This window comes from Nasonia vitripennis, chromosome 3 (genome assembly GCF_009193385.2).
Source record: "Nasonia vitripennis strain AsymCx chromosome 3, Nvit_psr_1.1, whole genome shotgun sequence".
NCBI classification, from domain to species: domain Eukaryota; kingdom Metazoa; phylum Arthropoda; class Insecta; order Hymenoptera; family Pteromalidae; genus Nasonia; species Nasonia vitripennis.
In genome coordinates, this window is record NC_045759.1 from 22,506,937 (window position 1) to 22,523,981 (window position 17,045).

Genomic DNA, 17,045 nt, shown 5'->3' on the forward strand with positions numbered 1-17,045 from the left:
TCGTCGCAGTGACACACAAAAAACAACGAACTCTCTTGCCTAACCGTATCTATATCTCGGGCGGGAAGTTTCGTTGATTATAAACAGTATAGTCTCAATTATATCCCCGAGAGCGAAGATCACGCGCGTGAGCGCAGGAGAAGAAACTAATGACGACTTGAGCGAGAGAATAAGGGATGAGCTATATATCCTAAGCGTCCGGAGGGATGACAAGTCGCGGAGTAATTGACCTCGGGGGTCGGCTTAATCGGGAACGAGCTTTCCCTTAATTGTTTACCATCGCCCCGACACAAGAGATTAGGTCCTCATCGAGTTTGCGCCTCTCGAGAGTTTATTTCGCGCACCGCGTCTCGTCGTTGGGTCATCAGATAAGAGTGTACTCGACCGTCTTCAAGCGAAACGGGAGCTAATCTTATTTGCATCTTATCTCGGCGGGCGAATCGGGAAAAGAATTATTTTCGGCTGTTTGCTCGGCGAAATTGAAAATTTTTTAGTAGCTGCGATTCTCGCCTTATCTCCGCCAAGCGAGCTGAATTTCGGGTATATCGTGTGATGCAACGAAACGATCGGCTTTCACTCATAGCACTTTATTTACAAAAGGATTATATAAAGTTTTAAATCACAAGTTCTCAATATCCATCTCGATGTCCTCGATGGAATTGTTGTCCACTTCCAGCACCTTCTCGAGGGCGATGAGACTGACCGGTTCGCTGGTGTCCAGCAGCTTCCTCTCCTTACCGATCGCCTTCTCGTGTCTGTAGAGCGGATTCTCGAATGTCTCGCCTCCGCTCGACTGTTCCGCCGACGAGGCCTGTTCCTCCTCCTGCTCCTCCTCGGCCAGCTGCACGTTACCCTCGAATAGGTTCTCGAATCTGGCGAACGCGAATGACTTGCGCTTGTGGCCGTTGACGCGCCGCTCGATGCAGATCACCGAGCCGACTTCCCGAGCGGCGTCCCAGACTCTGAAAGATTTTTTGAGAAAATGTTTCATGAATGAGAGAAGTTCGTATAGAATACAATAAATTGATTAATCCTCGCTCCCTTGACACTTTGACGCTCGTCCGCAAACGACTTTACAACTGCATTATCCCGCGCGCGTAGAAATCCTATCAAAACAACGTCGCGCGCAATTATATGCCCGCCTCGACGACGCGAGCGAGTCTTCCTCTCTCTCTCTCTCTCTATGCTTTTATTCCGGGCGATAATAAAGCTTTGAAACTCTCGCCCTCGTAAACCTGATCAAATCTCCATAATAATAGTTCGGACTTTATATATAGCGCTTGGTTCTCTGGCGTCAGCTCTCTCTCTCTCTCTCTCTCTCGGAAACTACTATCCAAAAGCGACGTCGACGGACATGCATATTTCGAAAGGGAAGTAGAGAGAGAGAGAAAGCTAATAACCATCCGCAGGGATGAGTGAAATCGAGTTTAAGAGAGCAAGATGCCGGGGAAAATGAAATAATAAACCGTTAGCCGAGTCGGGGGAGTTGAACTAATTAAAAGCGCAGGCGCGATTCGGAAACTCGAGAGAGAGAGAGAGAGAGAGAGTGTGTGTGCTCGCGCGCTCGGAAGAAGAAATTATATACCGGAGGAAAATTCGTAATACGAGGAGAGCTAGCCGAGAGAGAGAGAGAGAGAGAGGAAAATTAAAAAAGATCGCACTTTTAGCTCAAGGGTGGAGGAGAGAAAGTCGCTGTCGCGCTAAATTTGACTTGCGACACGACGCACAATAATCTCTCGCGAAAAATTTCGCCGACTCCTTTTTTGTCGGTGGCGCCGGAGATGCGCGCGCTGCTGGTGCATATACGTACGTACGAAAAAAAAAAAAAACAGCGCGCTGCGGGAGTAATTTAAAAATTCTAATTAAAATTCGCGGTCCACACCTTAATTTCTTTATCTCCTGGACGGAAATTAATTGTACGTAACGCGTTAGTTTTCTCAAAATCACTTTCGATAGAATCTATAGCCGAACCGGTAAGAAAAACACTATACGAAGGGTCGATAAACGGCAAACACTCGCGGATATAACTCGATATCACACACGTGGCGGCACACCCGAGGAGCAGAACTATTCAGTTGCGGATGAGAAGAGCCGCGCGTATACAAAGCCCAGCACTTGCAGTTTTATTTGATTTGCCCTCGCGCAGTGTCACGTACACTATATATCTATGGAACTTTATTGGAAAGTAAAGTGAATTACTCGGAGGAAAACTTGGTACAGAGCTTCTGTGATTTTCCTCGCGAGCCGCGTGTGTTTGGCTTCTTGTACAAATAGGGCAATTTGTTAAAAAACTGTTTTTGTCGCCGCCTCCCTCTACCTCGACGTAATTTCGGATATCTCCGTATACGCGTCCAGAACTTTAATATAACGCGCGCGACCTCTAGCATAATTACTTTTTTTCTACTGTACTCGCCTCTTTTATTTCTAAAAAAAACCATCAGCGAGCAGCATTATAATCAACGCGTGATTTTCTCAAACCAATCCTCAACAATACGACGTATATCCCGCGCAAATATTTACGTCCAAATATAGCGCGCAAAGCCGCTATTTCGCGATGCCAGCTGTGCGCCAGGCCGGAATCAACGAGCGAGAGCGAGTTTCATATCGGTGCGCAGTACTCTCTCTCTCTCTGCTCTGCCAGTTCAACCAGGCGCGCGAGCGCAAAAGTTATTAGAATTCTTAGGAGGCCTGTATGCTGCACCGAACCCGTTTAATATCGTACTCTTGAATTTTTAATACTCACTGCGAGTAGGTGTAGCCGAACGCCGGAAAGACCAGAATGACGAGGAGCACGAGGAGGGCGAAGCTTCCCAGGAACGGTGCCAGAGCCATCGTTAGCCGGTGATCGACGAACGGACCGCCGGAAGTTTCCGAGGAGAGAAGCTCGATGTTTTGCTCTGTGCGGGGAAGATGAGACATTATAATTTCGATCGGATTGTATTATCGACGAGCTTATTAAAATGTTCATCTCTCGCTCATCTCGACGGCATAACAAAGAGGAGGATATCTCCTCGCTATGCTATACCGCGCGGAGCGTATTTTCATAGCGACCTCCTTATCAATCAGCCGGAAGAGTTCGCTCTTCGATCTCAAATCGGACGTAAAAGCGCGTATTACCTCTAAGAGCGGCTTCGACGTCAGCGACGCCGAGGACGACGTTGCTACCGGAGTAGACTCCCTTCTCGGCGATGAGGATTTCGCCGAAGCCGTCGGACGTCTGTCTCGAGTGCCAGGACAGGCTTTTCTCGTAGCCGGCGAGGATGTTCCGGGCCACCCGGGTTGCACTGCTCAGGAGGGTCTTCTTCGAGAAGCGCACGCGGCCGCCGCAGTAGTGGCAGCAGTGGCCCTCCACCTGTTGGAGGGAACGATCAGACGATTGTGATAACTAATAATGTAGCGAAGTAAAAGTTTCCCGACCTTGAGCGGGTACTCGCAGGCTTGAGGGCCGCACTTTGGCCGCTGGACGTTGCAGACCTCCTCCCAGTAGTCGCTGATGTCGCCTTCCTGGCAGGGACAGTTCTTGCAGTTGGACAGGGCGCCGTAACTTTTGGACAGGTCAACGCGTAGTTATGCAAAAGTTTATAATATAGAGGTTAATTAAGAAAAAACTACCTGACGCTGAACCGACTGCCCAGAAACTCGGCCTTGTCCCTCAGAGCCCTCCACTCCCACCTGGCCATAGTCGAGTTTTCGTTCTCCAGCCTCACGGCCTGAACCTCGACGTCCCGCGAAACCGGCAGTTTCGCGCTGAACGTCCTCGAGCTCGAAGGCAAAACGACCACGTCTGACTGACAGGGTAGTCTCTCCATATGGGGCACAGCCTCGGACTCCACGTGCCAGTTGTCCGGATCCAGCCAGAAGAACGGCGTCTCGCGCAACCACACGGCCGTATGAAAGTGACCTTTGTTGGCGGCTACCTGCACGTGGGATCAAGTGTTGTTTTTTTTTCCCAGGGAGAAGATAAGAAGACAATGGGTTAAGGCAGCTTCGATAATATTTTCCCGCCTGTTTGCTTTCGATACGCTCGCACCGTGTTTGCAGAGGATGTATCAGCGTATATTTGAAAAAAAATACTCGAGTTCCACTATACTCGATAAATAAAAAGATCACATATAGAGACTATCGCCAATTACCAGAATCTTGCCGTCTTCGGGCAAGGCGACGAGACCGTCGTTCGGCAGCTTCATTCCCATGAGCCTCTGCTGGTCGAGCCGAGGAGGCAGACCCACGGCGTGACGCATCTCCAGCGGGAATATCACTTGGCTATCGATTGTCGGCACACTTCCGCCCAGCCAATTGTTCGCCACGTCCCAGTCGACGTTTCCCGTCCAGCGTTTCTCCAGACACATCAGCTGACATCGAAGCTCCGAGTAGACCAATAGGAGAGTCAAGATGCTCTTCATGGCTTATTTTTCGGGAGAGATGAGCGATGCGAGGTGTGAGGATAGAGAAGGACTGAACGCGAGAGTTATGACGAGGCTTTGGGGGCGTTTACGCGAAGCCGATACCAGGGAGTATCGGGTGTCAATTACTGTAGAGAGCGATCGCCGTTTGAATATACGCGGACGAGTGTGATTGGGGTGTGGTGGTGGGGGGGGGGGGGGGAATTTTCTTTATGGGCTGCGGCGAGTGGAACTTTTTTTTTATTTTACTCTTGAATGTAATCGGAACGCGCTCGCGTTTGAAGGAAGAGCGGATAATTGAATTGAAATTAAACGGAAAATTCAAAGTACACAGCACACACACACACACACACACACAGAGATCAGACTTATTATAATTATACTCATTTTATTTGTTCACAGAGAGATGCTATACACGTTACTTTGATCGAAATTTCGTTACACAGTGTACACGTGTGCGTGTGTGTGTGGGCGTCAGTGTGTCCTGTGGTATATCGGTATAAGTATAGAGCCATAAGTGCCGGGCTCTCGCACCAGGAATATAGTTACAAGCTACAGTAGCGGTCCTCCGGGTACACTCCCTGTATACGCGCAGTAGCATATCAGCCTCCTCTAAGTACACTGGATATCATCGCTTTCCTTATACTACATCTGTATGTACGTCTCTCCTCTCCGCTCTTTTATGTAGACTTTTATCTCTCCACTACGACTATCTACTATACTCTCCGGCCGTCTCGTATCTCGAGAGTCGGTACATGTATCTATGTACGTCTTATATTATATATACTTACGTTGTACTTGTGCTTATACAAATATATTATATTGTATGTATATACCAATAAATTGACATGTGACTGCGTGTGAGTGTGTAGTTGAGATATATATATTGTATAGTATATTCAATAGAGCTGGTGTCCGCCTTATTCGGTAAAATTGGGAAAGCCGCTCGCACAAGTATGCGTGTGTGTGTGTGTATGTGTGTGTGTAATACATCAGATGCCTTATACAGAGCGTAATTTTAATGCCGCGCAAAATCATATTATACAAAGAGACAGTCGAGGGATATAGCAGTAGTAACGATAATTATAATTACACAGTGCGTGGGGTGCGTATCGTCTTATCGTTATGTATATTGATTCTTAATCTTCTTTGCTCGCTATTTAAAATTCCTTAAACCTAAGCGAAAACTGACCCTCCCGCAAATGAAAGAACAATTTGCGATGTTACAATCCCAACCTACTGGTGTTCAGCTCTCTCTCTCTCTCTCTCTCTCTCTTAATTCGCCAACGGAATAACGAAAAATATAGATGATAAACCCGTTCGCGCATGTGACGACGACTTATGCGTCCTCGAGCATCTCCTCGTCCTCGTCGTCCTGCATCGTTGCCGGCTCGTAGAATCGCTTGCCCAGACCAAACAGGTACTTGTCCCTCGAGTGCTTAACCGGCACCTTCTCGTGCAGGCCGTCCTCGCGCATCATCCCCTCGTTCATCTCCGCGTCTCGTTTACCTGCGTCATGTGCTTCGTTAGACTCGAGAATTTCTCGGGCTCAGCTTTACCGTCAACATCAACAACAAGCTCAGCTCGCGGATTTACGTTAAATGTGTTATTGTGCAGCGGCAAAGTTTTCAAAATAGGCGACACTAACCCAGGCCGAAGTTGAATCCACCGGTGCGCTTGATGGCTTGCTGCTGCTGGAGGTAGTTTTCGAGGGCGTCCCTCTGCGCCAGCTGTTCGTAGAGGTCGCTGGGCTGGATGAGGTAGCTCAGATCCAGGCCGTACCTCGAGTCGTCGTCCTCGCTGTAGCTGCTGCGTTTGCCAAGGCCGAAGGAGTAGGGCCTCGTTCGCTTGCCCAGCCCGAAGGAGAACGGCTGCGATCGCTGTGGAAGATTTCGTTGTTTTTTTTTTTTTTTTTTTTAACCATTCGATAAGTCTAATGGCGCACCGCGTTACTTTGAATAATAGAACGAGCTGTAAGTATAGTTTACCGTATACACACATGTAGTAGTCTACCTATGCGGTAACGTTATACTGTAGGTAGTGCAATTTAGCCGAAAATTTTGGAGGAAATATCCGCGAGCTTAATGTATGCGTACGCTCATTAACGTATACGATATCATTATATACATATAAAGCGAATAACGAACCTTATCGTCGACCCAGCGTTTGCCAAGCCCGAACTGGTAGATGGGCAGCCTCTTGTACTCCGAGCGGTAGGTGTAGGCTCTTTTGCCCCCGACGATCTGTTCTCTGGGGTCGACCAGGGGACTGAAGTGTGGCCCGTGAGACGAGGACGACGAGGAGGACGAGACGCCCGAGGACGACGAGGCCGAGGGCTGTTCGTCCATGGCCACCGATGTACCGCCCAGGATGCTCAGGACGCAGAAGATGGTCAGGCTCATGGCTGTGCCGGAGAGATTGGACGACGACATGCTTCTTTTTGCTCGATTCGTCGCTGTGGAAGAGGACATTTTGAACTTGTTTGTCGCCGAGACGCGATGAGTGTGTCTGCTCCGTATTCGGGAAGCTCTTAAGGCTAATTACGTTATTCGCGGTAACGTGATTATTCTCTTATGTACGCATTATGAGAGTCTGCCTCGAGTACACACACACACACACGAGGCCTTGACACTCGATTAAACGAATGTTTAATGGAAAAGCGCGTTTCTTCCTTTTTATTTCGAACAGCATGCAAAACGACCCAGTCGAGATACGATATTATATACTCCCCGATGTTTGCTTTACGATTCCACAAAGCAATAAGGGGACATTTTTCTCTCTCGCCGCGACGCGGGCAGCCTGAACAAAGCATATGCTAAACAGATCTGGCGGATTCTTTCGGAATACACGCAACGTGGGCCGTTTTATAAAACACACGCACAGAGGTCAGCTCTTTCGCGTTTTTAATCCACGCTTAATTCTCGAAAAATCAGCGAATTCGAGCACAGAAGCCGGAGAAAAACCATTCCACACATATTCAGCTCGAAATAACTTCCCATTAACTCCTATACACCGCACACGTATTCACATAGTCGAGTCCACGTCGAAACAATTTTCCGGAGCTCGTCACGTCGTCGCGTGCGAGATGGAGTCGGGGCATCTGTTGCTCGTACCCTCGTCCCCCCTCCGGGCAACTTAATTCAATATCTCATCCGAGAGAGAGAGAGAGAGAGAGAGAGAGAGAGAGAGAGAGAGAGAGAGAGAGAGAGGACTCACTTGTAGAAGATTTTTCATTAAAAACTGCCGCGCACGGCAGCAATCGTAAAAGTCGCTGTTTTCGCGAGGTAGATCGAAAGGTGATACTAATTAAAAGTAAGTGTGCTCCAAGTGTCCCTCTGCCGGCCGGTAGCGTTAATATATCGTTTTATGAGCTTCTTCCGGCTTTTCTTTTTATACCGCCATCGCGTATATACAGCACGATTAAGTCGGTGGAAAAGTTTTGCCATTTTGTCCCGGCGTCAGATCCGGAAACTTCCCTCTCGCGAACACGGCTATAAATAAAGCCGTCAATGGGATATAAAAGATAAAGTTGCGCGCCGGATTCGTTAATTGCCGCCCGGATTTGATCGGCTCGGGATATGCGCGCTACATGAAATTTTTCCACGAGAGCTGTATACTCTTTCGAATTGCAGCGAAACGCTAATAAAGTATATACTGACATTGACGAATGTACTGCGCGCGAGAGCCGTAGTTATATGCGAGGATTGTGCGGGTGTGTGTGTGAAAAATAGCCGAGAAATAATTTACAATCTCCAGTCCATCAACTGTGCTGCACACGTGTCCCTCACTCCTCAAGATGCGCCCGGGGCGGCTATCCTGTACACGATATTGAAAGCCCGCCCGCTCTGCATTCGCGGCCCGGGATTTTATTTGCTCGCTCTCACCCCCCCCCCCCCTTTCATCCCCCCTTCGAAAAAAAGGAAGGAAGGAAAAGCCAAAGTGCCGGGCGCGGAGAAGAAAAACACAAACTGCCAGCGGTTGCCTCTCGCGTGCAAACAATCAGCGGTGAAATTCCACGGGGTTTATCTTTCCTTTTCTCTCCCCGCGCACTCCAGGAGAGAAAAGGGCTTTGTCGGAAGCGAGCGAGCGCTAAGAGCTTGATCGTGACGCGACTGTGCGTATATAGTTCACGCGATCGTTCGCCGCGCGAGAAAACAACGCTGCAACGGGTCGAGTTAATGAAGCGTGTGTGTGTGTGTGTGTGTGTGTGTGTGTACTTATCGGGGAAAATGCTCGAGATGTATATAGCTATGCAAAAAAGTTGCGCGCGCTTTCGCCGGGATGAAAACGTCAAACGGAGCGAGTCGTCGTCGCTCACGGAGAATCGAGTTTGCTCCCGTAAGATAATGTCTTAAATTCACTCGTGGCTGTGTTGCAAAATTGTGCGCCGCAGCTGGGTGTCTCTCGGCGCTCTCTGCGCTGTTTTCCTAGATTAAAAAGCGCAGGCGAGTGTAGCGACGCTGATGCCTCGCTTTTTGAATTCGAGCTCTCTCGAGGCGGGAGAGTTGAGCTTTTGCTCCGCGCCGCGGATAAGTTGTAATCAAGTCGCGGGACGATTGTTTGCGAGAGGCTTCTTACTTTCTTTTTTCAGGGAACAAATTAATTTCGTTTCAAGTTTCATGAAGGGGAATGCAAGAAGCTGAGGGAAATGATTTTTCGCGCCGTTACAGGTGGCACGAGATAATGTCCTACGAGTGAGAGAAGCCTTTGAAAGCTGAGGGTGATTTATTTCTTTACAGAACGGTATGAATATACTTTTCTCGTTCGTATTATGCGGTGCCTCTGCGGGGAATAATCTGAATGCTAATGAAGCTCTTTCTTCAGGTTCTCCCACGAACTTATCGATAACTAGTCCATCGTCATCCTTCACCGCGAATACTGTAATACCTCGAAGAAGCTTGCCCGATTGCGCCAGCTAATTATCGAAACGAATCGTTTATATTTATCACTGTACACACCTAAACATCTTCAAGTCTCGATCGCTCTCTCTTCATTGGCTTAATTAAGCCGCTTTGTAACTCGCCCCAGAGATATTCCAAGTAAGTCTCTGCAGCTCCAACTTACAGAAGTACACGTCGAGCAATTATACCAAGATTCAAGCGCTAATTAGATGGCAAACTTCTATACGCCGATACATCCGGCGACTACGACAGCAAAGTCCCCCGTGAAATCAAACGGAATCACCAGTTCTCTCTCTCTCTCTCTCTCTTCTCCAGAATTTCATAAATCTCAATTCCACCCAGAAACCCAGCAGCGGAAAAATTCAACTCCGCTCGCGTCCATAAACTCTCGGCCAGTGAGGGAGTCGTTCCGTATAAAACAGCCCGTTGTAAATGAGGCTCTCTCTCTCGATCCCTTGGAAAATAATTCACTACTCGGGTTGCAGTCTCTCTCCTTCGTCGCGAGGAAGTGAGCAGCGATTCCGCGGCACATCAGCATCCAGCGGCGGCGCCTCGTTATACACGGAGACAACGGCCGTAAAGAAGCGCCGGGTTTTACGAGGGCGCAAAAAATAAAGAAAAACGCAAGAGAGAGAGAGAGAGAGAGAGAGAGAGAGAGAGAGAGAGAGAGAAGAAATGCGCGACCATTGCGATTAAACTCGGCTTTACAGCGTATACGCACTTCGCGAGAGGGTATAATAGTGTCGAAGAGCCAATTACCGTATATACTATACTGACCGAAAGCTCGGCGGCTGTATAGGATTTATTTTATTTTTCTTCTGCATTGTTTTCAACTCGTATGCAGAAAATCGGATTAGATATATTTTCCCAATGGAACGCTACTGTTCACGTTTGTTTGCGCAACGCGTTAATTCGCGGAACGATACATAATATTCTCGTATATAGGTGTGCGTGTGTGCGCGTGTGTGTGTGTGTGTGTGTGTGTGCAGTCGACACAATTTCCGGACAATCGAAGACTACGCTCCGTATATGGATTTCGGACTCTCCCGTGTATGCTGTTGCGTTTCTCTCGTTCTCGACGCGTGTGTGCATGACGCAGCCGTCGAGAGAAAATATATAGGCGGAAAGCTGAAGCTCCGCGAGGGAAAATCCCGGATCGCCAGATTTTCCCTTCATTGTCCTCGAAGGATCACCGATGCGCTTCTTCTCTCAAATATTCTGACCGGTAAATCCGACGCGTCTGCACATCAGGAATGAATATCGAGAAGGTGAACAAAAAATAAATCACCCTCCATCGTAAAAAGTCAATTTACAAGTATAACTCTGAAAATCTGGCACACGCGCTCGCCTGAAGTGAATATTCGCGATATTACAAATCGCTCGCACTAAAGTCTAAACCGCCCTCGTAAAATCTCCGCGGGTTATAACTCTCGTCTCGCGGGCGCACTTTTTTTCCCCGTATATACATACGCAACACACATGCGAGGCCGTGTCTCGTCCCATATTGGAGCTAGAGATTTATGCATAAAACTCGCGCGTCGCGACGCGTTTCATCGGGATCCGCGGAGCCGTTAAATGGCCTTTGTGTCTTCGGAACTCGTAACTTTCTTTTTTATCACGTGGAAGCTCCGCGGACAGATCTTACGACGAGTTATATGCCCTGAAAGTAGAGGACTAAAGCTACGCGCGGAAAACTTTGCATGTTACATACATACGGCCGTTCGTTTCCATAGAAGAGCGTTGTAATGGCTGTGTGCTATTCGTCGGAACTTTAAACTTTCCAAAAACGCCGATTTTACAGGGAGTAAAAAGACAGACGAGCAGCTTCGACGATGCAGTCAATCATACAAAACCGTCGTACCGTAAAGAACGAAAGCTGTTTTATTGAGCCACACGTGCCGCGAGTTTTTGCCATTTCGATTAACGAGCATCGCACGTACATCTGCCCTCTCAATTAAAGAGCCAGAGTAGCGTCCTGCAACAAAAGCCGCCAGCTCCTTTTCTCTTAACCGGCGGCGCGTTGAAAAAAGAGAGCCGCGAAAAATAGTATCCTGAAGGAAGATTGCCCGTATACAAAAGACACGCGGAGGTATAACAATGGCTCTATAGACCTGCCGGTAAAGAGAGAGACTATGGTTAAGAAGGAGGATTAAAAAAAGCTAAGGTGCAGGTCTTTCCTTCCAACTAACGCGCCTGTCTTGCTTCTTTTTTCTACGCGAGCTTCTGGAAAATAGTTTTTAATCAACAACTGAATTCGCCTGTGTAATTGAAGCGTCGCTTCTTCACTCTGGTATTCCTTGTAATTAGCGTCGAATTTTTCACACTTCTTTGCGCGTCTCGTTTTCCCGCTGTGTAATATACATATAAGAAAAATCCATCCGCACGACATGCCTTCGATACCTATTATCCTCTCATTATCATATACAGAGCCGTAGCTCAACGCGCGTAATGAAACGACTCTCCATCCTAACAAGAGCCCGGCAAAGATATGAGATTAATGTCGCCTCGATATGCTTCGAGAGCCTGACGCGCCGTGAAATTAAATTGCGCGGGCTTTCCTTTTATTTTTTCGTACATACGTGTCTTTATACGCGATAGTGCGCTCGCGCGGATGACGGCGCTCGTATGTCCATATACGTGGGTGGCGAGAACTCGTGGGATGATGGATCCGCGACATAACGCTGCTGCCGTTTGTTTTTGCAAGGCTACGACGACGACGACGACGACGAGGAGGTGAGATATTATCTTTCGCAGCGGCAGCACTTTACCTTATGAATAACGCCTATTTTTCGTTAATTTCCTTTTGCTCCTTTGATCGTGTGTAAGAAGTGCGTTTGTAGGAGTGGAATATAACTTTATTTCCTTAATGCAGTTTTCGTGGAGGTCTATGCGCGACTGACGAGACTCTGGACTAAGAATAGACATGTGCGCGTATTATTGGATTCGTTGGAAACGTTTGACGGAGGCGACGTTTATCAGATCGAAGCGCGAGCTGCAATTAAATTAACCCTACGCGATGGATTACGAATTGATTACGTCCCAATTTCTATATGCTTCGGTCGTGTTTTTTAGTACAGCTGCGTTGGATCGATGATTGCAACTTAATTTGATTATACCGAATAACGGCTATGTGACTCGTCGAATTTTTTCGTTATTGACGCTGAATAACGCGGGATTGATAAATTGTTAACTTTTTTCTATTTTTATAACTTTTTCACCTTCGAGTGGGAATAGATTTTTCGTCAATTCGTGGAATGGCGTTATGTTTTCAAAAAAACCTACCCTTAATATATTATTCTGAATCACTTTTTTTGTTACCTCACCTTTGTTGCTCTTTATGCATAGAATATATCCAAATTCATAATCATATCATTATATGTAAATTCATTTCGATGCTTTACCACACATCTCATAAACAGTATTCAAAGGACATCAATATTCCGTGAAAAGGATTCGCTGAGCGAGCTTCCATCAAATTAAACGATCGTTTGAATTCATCCACCTCAAAGTATTATAATAAAACGAGAAATCGCGATTCCAAAATCTCTCAACCGCTTCGCCTGAGAGAATTGCATTCGACAGCTTTAAAAATTAACAATTATGAATTAACAAGCTCGAATTTACATTCGAATGCATATGCCATACAACAACGCCCACATCAGAATTCAAAGCACAAGCCCTCTGCTGCAACCAAACAATTTCCGAGCGTAATCAACCGGTTTTCGCAAAAAAAGTAGGCATCCACGCGATAATCAGCTGCTTGAATTAATTAAAAGTTCGCGCACGAACTGTTCGAACAATCGCATTTTGAAACGCTCCATTATATACGCGCGGAAAATAGAACCTCCGCTTCTGCGATGACAAATTTCACTGATTATACCTCTGGCTTTTATCGTTGCCGTGTGTATCGGAAGATGCCTGCGATAGCTTTTTACTCAGCCCCGTAACTTTCTTTCCGCGTAAAGGTAGCTCGTTATTTTTGAAATTTCACAACGTAAACATCGCCGGAATCCTCTTAGGCGCGCGTAGGCGCATGGGAAAGCACACGTCGAAAATCTGTATTGATTATGGAATATCTGCCTCGCGTGTGCGTATATATATATATATATATATATATACATATCGGTAAAAACCTGGCCCCCGGGCGATGTTTTTCCGAGGAAAAGGCGAGTCTCCTCCGTGCGCGCACACTACGCTTGCGAGTCAAAACGTTGTATTGTTTTACGGATTTTCCGCTCGACGGATGATATCTATATACGCGGGTATAAACCGCAAACAGCTGCTGCAATATGTACGGCTGAGATTATGCGCTACAGGTCAAACGGGGCTGGCTTTTCAATTTTTCGTGCGATATGCCGGCTCGCGATTATTACCCTCCTAATGGTCCGGTTAATCCTCCCCGTCTCGCTTCTTTTCTGCGCCGCACTGATATAGCGTAATCCTCCCTAAGACGTTCTCGAATATAGAAGAATTCTGTGCGCGGGGGGGGGGGGGGGGAGCAACTGTCGAGTCTTTTGAGTCATTAGTGCATACAGCTCTTTATTAATACGCCCGCGGAGATACACAGATTATTGCTAGAATTAAGTTTGCCATACCGGATGTCCTCGATTTCTTCGCTTACGTGTAGACGCAATAGACTGGATTCAGGAGGTGTATCGATCCCGGATGGCATGTCAAGCGCCAATAACGATCTCCTCTTTATCCGCGAATCGGATCGAATCGGTTTGTTCCGATTTTAATGCAGCCGCGCAAACTAAAATCAAATAATACACCCTGCGCTCTGAATGCTAAGTATTGCGTATCATCCGTCCTTCGACCGAACCATAACCACTTGTTACGGCTTTATCTTTTAATAAGCAAACAGACGCTAGAAGGTTTAATTAAATTTTCAAATGAAAACGAAAAGTCAGCTCCTCTTTCGGGGAAAAAGATCTATTAATTTTCTCGAAGAAATTAAGCTTGTTTATTAGAACCCATGGATTTTGTTATCAATTTATAGAAAATTTAATTAAACGCTCCGACTCCACCCCCAGGCGCTATTTATAGTGCGAGCCGGTAGGCGAATTATAAACTGAGAAGAAAATACTGAGCAAATACGGTATACTCCATACGGCCACAGGTGCTGTGTAAAGTCAAGTCGGATGAATGGAATCCCTTTACTATTTTATAGCCGCGTGTCTCTTAAAAAATCCCACTTTTCCCGGCGTTTCTTCCAATTTTACGGCTAGAAAAGCTACACGGCGTAAACCGATACATTACCGAACACGGGCCCAATTGCAGCAATTAAAACGCTTTTCTAGCGTTAAAACGATTAGAAAAGAGCAAGCTGACTGTACTCAACGGAGCAAACAAATTAAGGGCTGAGCTCGAGTCGATCGATCAGTTACAAGGGGGCATTAGACGCGGCGTCGAGTTTGTTTGTTGAATTGCCGCTTCGCGCGCGTAGATGCAGGTGTCGTTCGTAGAGAGCGATTAGCGCGGAAATCGATGGGGACACCTCTTATGTATACGCTGTTTCTTTTAAAAAGTGAAATAAAAAAAATGCTCGGATCCTACGCTCGAATTTCGAAGAAAATCGCGTTAAAATTTTTGCTCGATTTGCATGCAAACGAGAAACGCTTCGTTAACGCCCATATGCATATGCAACTTATTTTATTGACGGATGTATGTTCAACTCGCTGATCTTGATATATATTTCGCGCTCATTTCACACACACACACACACACACACAGTTCACGTCCAGTCCTATTACCTTCAAACTTATACCGTCCCATAGAAACTCTTTTTATAAATAAGTCCGACGAGCGTGTACTTCGTTGGCGCTGACGTGAATATTTTGATACGTCAAAAACTTTTGCTCCATTATCCAAGGCGTGTATGGCACTGAAATATGCGATTTTGTGCGTATAATGATATATACAGAGGAAAAGCGAGTTATCACTTTTCGCAATAAATGTAACTTCGGGACCTGCTCGTTCAGAGAGTCTGTGTGAACGTTTTAAAAATATTGTTTATTTAGATGATTTTTGAAAAATTTTATCAACCAGTATAACTAATAAAAGTGTTTGCCGAATCGTCCCAGAGGGAGGCCGCAGGTAAACCAACTCGCTGTGGGCACTCAATATGATTAGGTATAAGGAAACAGTATCGTCACACTTCTCTGAAGCCTTAAGGCTGACAGCTACTTCTAGTGCCAGCAGTCGATTATCATGGAAACACGTTTCGTTAAAATTCAGCGTAAACTGTGCAATATAATCAAAATTAATCCTCTACGTAAATGACCTAATCCACTTTGAGTGTTTACCCAAACTATACGATTCGACCGAAACGCGCGCATTTCCGACGAACAACCAACCAGACGCAACAAGCAATCCCGAAACGTCAAACATGCGCTTCCGTAAAAGCGCTGGATTTTCAGAAAATAGAAGAAGTTTAAAAAAGCCTGTCCGGCACTCTCGAATCGTATACGCAGATAGCGGCCTGTTGCTCCTATATTCAGTATACATATACAACACACCGAAAGCTCGCGACGAGCAGCTCTCACCTGTTGCTGCTGTTAGAAGCCTTCCGAGGCAGCCTCTCTCGCGCTCGTTTTCCTCCCGAAAGGCGATCTGCTCGAGCACCTTCTTCTTCTTCTTCTTCTTCTTCTCTTCTTCAACACTATAGAGTTGTTTCGGCCTCGCGGTTACTCCGAGCTTGCGGCTACGAGTATATAGTGAGGCTGAGAGAGCTTGCGTGTCCACAAGGGGATGATGGTCCTCGTGCAGCTCGCGGCGCGGGAATGACGACGTCGACGTCGCGACGGCCTCCTATATATGAGATCGCAGCGCCGGCCCAGCGGCAGCAGCAACTGCGCTGCTATACGCTCGAGCGCTGTGCTTGGCTCCCTTCTTCCTACCTACGCATACGCCGTCTCGTCGCGCACGCTTCGGGGAGAGCTTTTTTTCCTAGCTTCTTTTTCTCAATGGCTCTTCCAGATGATTTTCCATCGGCTCTGTGTTGTGGCGAGAATTTTGAACGTCGGCCGACACACAGCCGCGCACACGCATATAGAGGTAGCTAGAGGAAAGCTCGTTACTGTATTGCGCGGGCTAGATGACGTTGCGCAGCGGACGCGCGCTCTATGACGTCATGATACAAGGAAATTTGATAATCATCGGAGTGTTCTTCCTTAAAATAGAGAGATTGCGTTGGTCGAGGCTTATCTTGTTTGTGAAAGCTCGGCGCAAACGTTTTCGGAGGTGTAATGAGTGCTTGCAGAGTTATTACACAACGATGGATATCGCTGATAGCTGCGATGAGTGATGGTGAAGAGTAAACGGCATTGCGCGGTATCGCAATCGAACCTAATATTTTCCAAAGCTTTATCAACGTCGTTTCCAGGTTTCTCGATATCCAACTTCAGCCAATAGTCTTCTTTTCCCGCCTCGTTTCCACCGAAGAAACGATACTTCTCCGACTGCATTGTTCACGCGCCAAGCGCATTTAATTAAAGACGCACGCCTTTTTCAGCTCTTAATTGCGTAATAGGCCCTTGAAGACCGAAGTGCGAGAACGAATTCTTCTCTCTTCTCTCGAGAGACGACAACGCGCGCGAAGATGAAACTCTTCGAATAATGAAGCTCCGCCGCTGTGCAAGAGAGCTGTTACACTCAGAGGCATAAGTTATTCATTCTGCGAGAAATACTCCACACTGCAGTATATTATAAGCAATTTTCGAGAAGTTGCGATGACGATCCA

The 17,045-nt window shown here is 46.9% G+C and overlaps 2 protein-coding genes across 2 annotated transcripts; both read right to left on the minus strand.

Annotated features, from left to right (window-relative positions):
• Nucleotides 1-571: 571 nt before the first annotated feature.
• On the minus strand, nucleotides 572-4,642 carry LOC100120803 (protein amnionless-like). Its single transcript, XM_001604354.6, has 6 exons — nucleotides 4,134-4,642; nucleotides 3,613-3,917; nucleotides 3,418-3,544; nucleotides 3,118-3,352; nucleotides 2,744-2,897; nucleotides 572-962 (listed from the first exon to the last, which is right to left on the minus strand). Exons 1-6 carry the CDS (start codon nucleotides 4,401-4,403, stop codon nucleotides 620-622), a joined length of 1,434 nt encoding a protein of 477 aa, XP_001604404.1. The 5' UTR covers nucleotides 4,404-4,642; the 3' UTR covers nucleotides 572-619.
• Nucleotides 4,643-4,771: 129 nt separating this feature from the next.
• On the minus strand, nucleotides 4,772-16,117 carry LOC100679594 (allatostatin A). The gene is made up of 4 exons (XM_003425630.5): nucleotides 15,850-16,117; nucleotides 6,551-6,858; nucleotides 6,052-6,283; nucleotides 4,772-5,912 (listed from the first exon to the last, which is right to left on the minus strand). The coding sequence occupies exons 2-4, from the start codon at nucleotides 6,833-6,835 to the stop codon at nucleotides 5,743-5,745; spliced, it is 687 nt and encodes a 228-aa protein (XP_003425678.1). The 5' UTR covers nucleotides 6,836-6,858; nucleotides 15,850-16,117; the 3' UTR covers nucleotides 4,772-5,742.
• Between the last annotated feature and the right edge of the window lie 928 nt (nucleotides 16,118-17,045).

What these genes read in the sequence shown, in the direction of transcription:
- LOC100120803 (XM_001604354.6), bottom strand. Translation starts at nt 4,403, where the DNA reads ATGAAGAGCATCTTGACTCTCCTATTGGTCTACTCGGAGCTTCGATGT. An exon ending in CCGAAGACGGCAAGATTCTG is followed by an intron (nt 3,918 to 4,133) that starts GTAATTGGCGAT and finishes TCCCACGTGCAG; the next exon opens with GTAGCCGCCAACAAAGGTCA. An exon ending in GGCAGTCGGTTCAGCGTCAG is followed by an intron (nt 3,545 to 3,612) that starts GTAGTTTTTTCT and finishes CCTGTCCAAAAG; the next exon opens with TTACGGCGCCCTGTCCAACT.
- LOC100679594 (XM_003425630.5), bottom strand. Translation starts at nt 6,835, where the DNA reads ATGTCGTCGTCCAATCTCTCCGGCACAGCCATGAGCCTGACCATCTTC. An exon ending in AACGCTGGGTCGACGATAAG is followed by an intron (nt 6,284 to 6,550) that starts GTTCGTTATTCG and finishes AATCTTCCACAG; the next exon opens with CGATCGCAGCCGTTCTCCTT. An exon ending in TGGATTCAACTTCGGCCTGG is followed by an intron (nt 5,913 to 6,051) that starts GTTAGTGTCGCC and finishes CACATGACGCAG; the next exon opens with GTAAACGAGACGCGGAGATG.